At 55.3% G+C, this 3,398-nt stretch overlaps 1 protein-coding gene across 1 annotated transcript; it reads left to right on the top strand.

Annotated features, from left to right (window-relative positions):
* Nucleotides 1-1,718: 1,718 nt before the first annotated feature.
* On the top strand, nt 1,719-2,435 carry NEUROG1 (neurogenin 1). The gene has a single exon (XM_006866091.1). It carries the CDS (start codon nt 1,719-1,721, stop codon nt 2,433-2,435), a length of 717 nt encoding a protein of 238 aa, XP_006866153.1.
* Nucleotides 2,436-3,398: the final 963 nt, after the last annotated feature.

Genomic DNA, 3,398 nt, shown 5'->3' with positions numbered 1-3,398 from the left:
TAATTAAACCGGCTGTGGTCTCTTTCTGCGACTTCTAACAAACTTAAAGCCTGTATATGACATTGTCCTACCTTCCCTCAGGTTGGGGGACCATGTGAAGTGGAAAGCCCCTGGGAGGGCTAGGCAGAGCCCACTGAGTTCCAAAGCAAACACTGTGAGTCAGCCCTGGAGGGCACTGCCTCCCTTTTCTAGACAGTACCCCTTCAGAAAGAGGAGTCAGCATGAGGCCATAGCCACCATCCAGATGTCATGGAGAGGGCGCTGGGACTTTGCTGAAAAGTATTTGTTTTATTTTTAGCATTCCCCTAATCTGATGCTGTTACTTCATGACTATTTCCCCCTAAAGTCAAAATCAGGGAAGGTCTGGCCGTCTGTTGCTCCAGAGTGAGACTTGGTGGCCAGAAAGTAAGGTTCCTGACAGACAAACTGAAGACCCGCTAGCACAGGTGAATTTGTATCATTAAAGGGGAGAACAACTCTCTTGAGTGTTTGCCTCCCTCTGTCTGGTGTCCTCCTTGCTTGTGGTTCTGGTGGGCCTCGGAGACTGTAAGCTCCTCTCCAAGGGATACAGTGCAAAGACAGACTTGGGGGATTCTAGGGTGCCAAGGTCTCCTGGCTTCCTGAAGGAAGGGAATTCACACGTTTCTGTCATTTTGTCTTGGGCAGCGCCTACACCCAACGCTTTCATTTTTCTCACAAGTGACTGTCAGCAGATTCATTCCCCAATTTCTTCACCAACCCCGATGCAGCAGAGACATCTATCCTTGTCCTCTACTCTGCGGCCCTGCCTGGCTACTCCCTTCTATTTGGATGCGGATTTCCCTGGGTTTCTGTGGCACTGCATTTCGTAAATTTTACCCGACAGCGTTGTTCCATATGCACCTTGGCAAGTGTTCCACGAACATAATCTGTTGTGTCCCACTTTACAGATCGGAAAACTGAGGCTCGGAGAGGTTAAGTCACGCATCCACCTAGTAGCTGGAGAGGGGCTGCGAACCATGCTCCCAGTCAGCCAGAGGTTTCATCAACTGCCAGAGCAGCTCACACTCCTTTGCCTGTGCCCCGCCTCCCCATCCCCACCCCAGCGAGAGGCGTCAGGTCCGCCCTCGGAGGAGTGTGCCTTGGCCGCTAATCGCCCACCGCCCCCGACTCCGTTTCACTGCCTAGAGACGCCCAGGCGGATTGAGCCCAGAGACAGCTCTCAGGGCCCCGCGGCGCCGCCGATTGGCCGGCGGTAATTACGGGCACGCTCCGGGAGGGGGGAGGGGCGAGGATTCCGCCCCCCCGCGAGCATAAATTATGCAAATTCCAGGGAGCCGCACGGGGCTGACCTGCCGCCTTGTTCCTTTCATGGGGGCTGCCGCGGGGGCGGAGGTGGCAAGGGAGGGGGACGCCCATTGTTGCTCTGGGTACTTAAGGGGTCCTGAGGCCAGTCGTGTGCCACAATCGGTGCTCACACGAGCTGATCTGATAGCCCGCAAGATCACTCGGGAGACCGGCCGGGCGCGTGGCCCCTGCAGGCGAGGCAAGGAAGCGAGGCCAACTTCCCTGTGCATCCCCTGCGCCTTTTCAAGCTGTCGCGCCCGCAGCGGGCACACAGTAGTTCGGGTCTTTCGGAACGTAAGTGAGCCCCGTCGGCCCTGCCTTCAGCCCGGGCTCCTGCCCTCTAAGCATCCTCCTATCTATCCTTGCGTACAGAGGTCCTGCACTGCGTAAAGATGCCTGCCTCTCTGGAAACCTGCCTCTCCGACCTCGAATGCTCTACCAGCAGCAGCAGTAGCGATCTGTCTGGCTTCCTCACCGACGAGGAAGACTGTGCCAGGCTCCAGCCGCCAGCTTCCGCCTCGGGACCGCCCGCGCCGCCCCGCAGAGGTGTGTCCGGGGTTCCCGTGGCGCCCGATGTTCCAGTGGCTCAAGAAGACGATCAGGAGAAGCGGAGGCGCCGGGGTCGGGCGCGAGTGCGCTCTGAGGCGCTGATGCACTCGTTGCGCAGGAGCCGGCGCGTCAAAGCCAACGATCGCGAGCGCAACCGCATGCACAACTTAAATGCAGCGTTGGACGCTCTGCGCAGCGTGCTGCCCTCCTTCCCCGACGACACCAAGCTCACCAAGATCGAGACGCTGCGCTTCGCCTACAACTACATCTGGGCTCTGGCCGAGACCCTGCGCCTAGCTGACCAGGGGTTGCCAGGAGGCAGTGCCCGGGAGCGCCTCCTGCCGCCTCAGTGTGTCCCCTGCCTGCCAGGGCCTCCGAGCCCAGCCAGTGACGCCGAGTCCTGGGGCTCCAGTGCTGCAGCCACATCGCCACTCTCCGATCCCAGTAGCCCCGCCGCTTCCGAAGACTTCGCCTACGGCCCTGGCGATCCCCTTTTCTCCTTCCCTGGTTTGTCCAAAGACTTACTCCACACGACACCCTGTTTCGTCCCCTACCACTAGACCCGTTGTGTTGTGGACACCATTTCCTTCCCCCTTTCTAGTCAACTGTCAGTAAACAGGGCTCCCACTGTGGCCTACGGGACCCCCACTCGAGGCAGAGGGAGGAGGCGGGAGCTTTAAAGGGATGGAGGATACCTGAGCCTCTGGTTAGGTCACTGCACCCTCGCCACCACCGCTGCCCCTTGCTTGGTCTGTTTCTCCAGTCCTCAGCCCTGGGCCCCTCTTGCCCGCCCCTAGACGGCCTTTCCTTTTGCACTTTCTAAACTCCACAAAACCTCCTTTGTGGCTGGCTCAGAGCTGACCCCAGCCACCACTTCAGTGTGATTTAGAAAAAGGACAGATCAGCCCCTGAAGAAGAGGTGAAAAGTCAATTTTACAATTTGTAGAACTCTAATGAAGAAAAACGAGCATGAAAATTCGGTTTGAGCCGGCTGACAATACAATGAAAAGGCTTAAAAAGGAGAGACAAGGAGTGGGCTTCATGCATTATGGATTCTGTGCCTCACCACTGCAGGCTCGCTCTAGGAAGAGCCCGAGAGACTGTTGCGTAGCTATTCAGGCCCTGGGCTGGAGAGTACTTTAATTTATTCAAGATGCTTCATTCATATGAAAATGTATTTTTGTACATAAAGAGTTTATTCTATTATTATGAACTATCAAAGTTTACATTTTTGTACTGCAGATGCTTCATGTAAATAAAAACTAAAGAAAAACAAAATGAAACAAAAGTTTCTTGCCTAATGTAGATGTCTCCCTGGGACTTTTCTACTTTCACCCACTCTACCCCCTCACCCACCCCCATCCAACCACTAAAGTGAAACACTATCCCTAACCCACCGCCAAACCCTCCAATCCTGTTTCAAAAACAATTTTAAAAAACACGCACCTGATTTTCACCAAGAAACGGATAAAGGCAGACCAAGGCATTTGGGGTCCATCATTTCCTTTCACCTTGTAAGCACA

This window comes from Chrysochloris asiatica, unplaced genomic scaffold (assembly GCF_000296735.1).
Source record: "Chrysochloris asiatica unplaced genomic scaffold, ChrAsi1.0 scaffold00087, whole genome shotgun sequence".
Taxonomy (NCBI): domain Eukaryota; kingdom Metazoa; phylum Chordata; class Mammalia; order Afrosoricida; family Chrysochloridae; genus Chrysochloris; species Chrysochloris asiatica.
The sequence above is the reverse complement of the archived record's forward strand: the minus strand, read 5'-3'. Positions and strand labels throughout refer to the sequence as shown.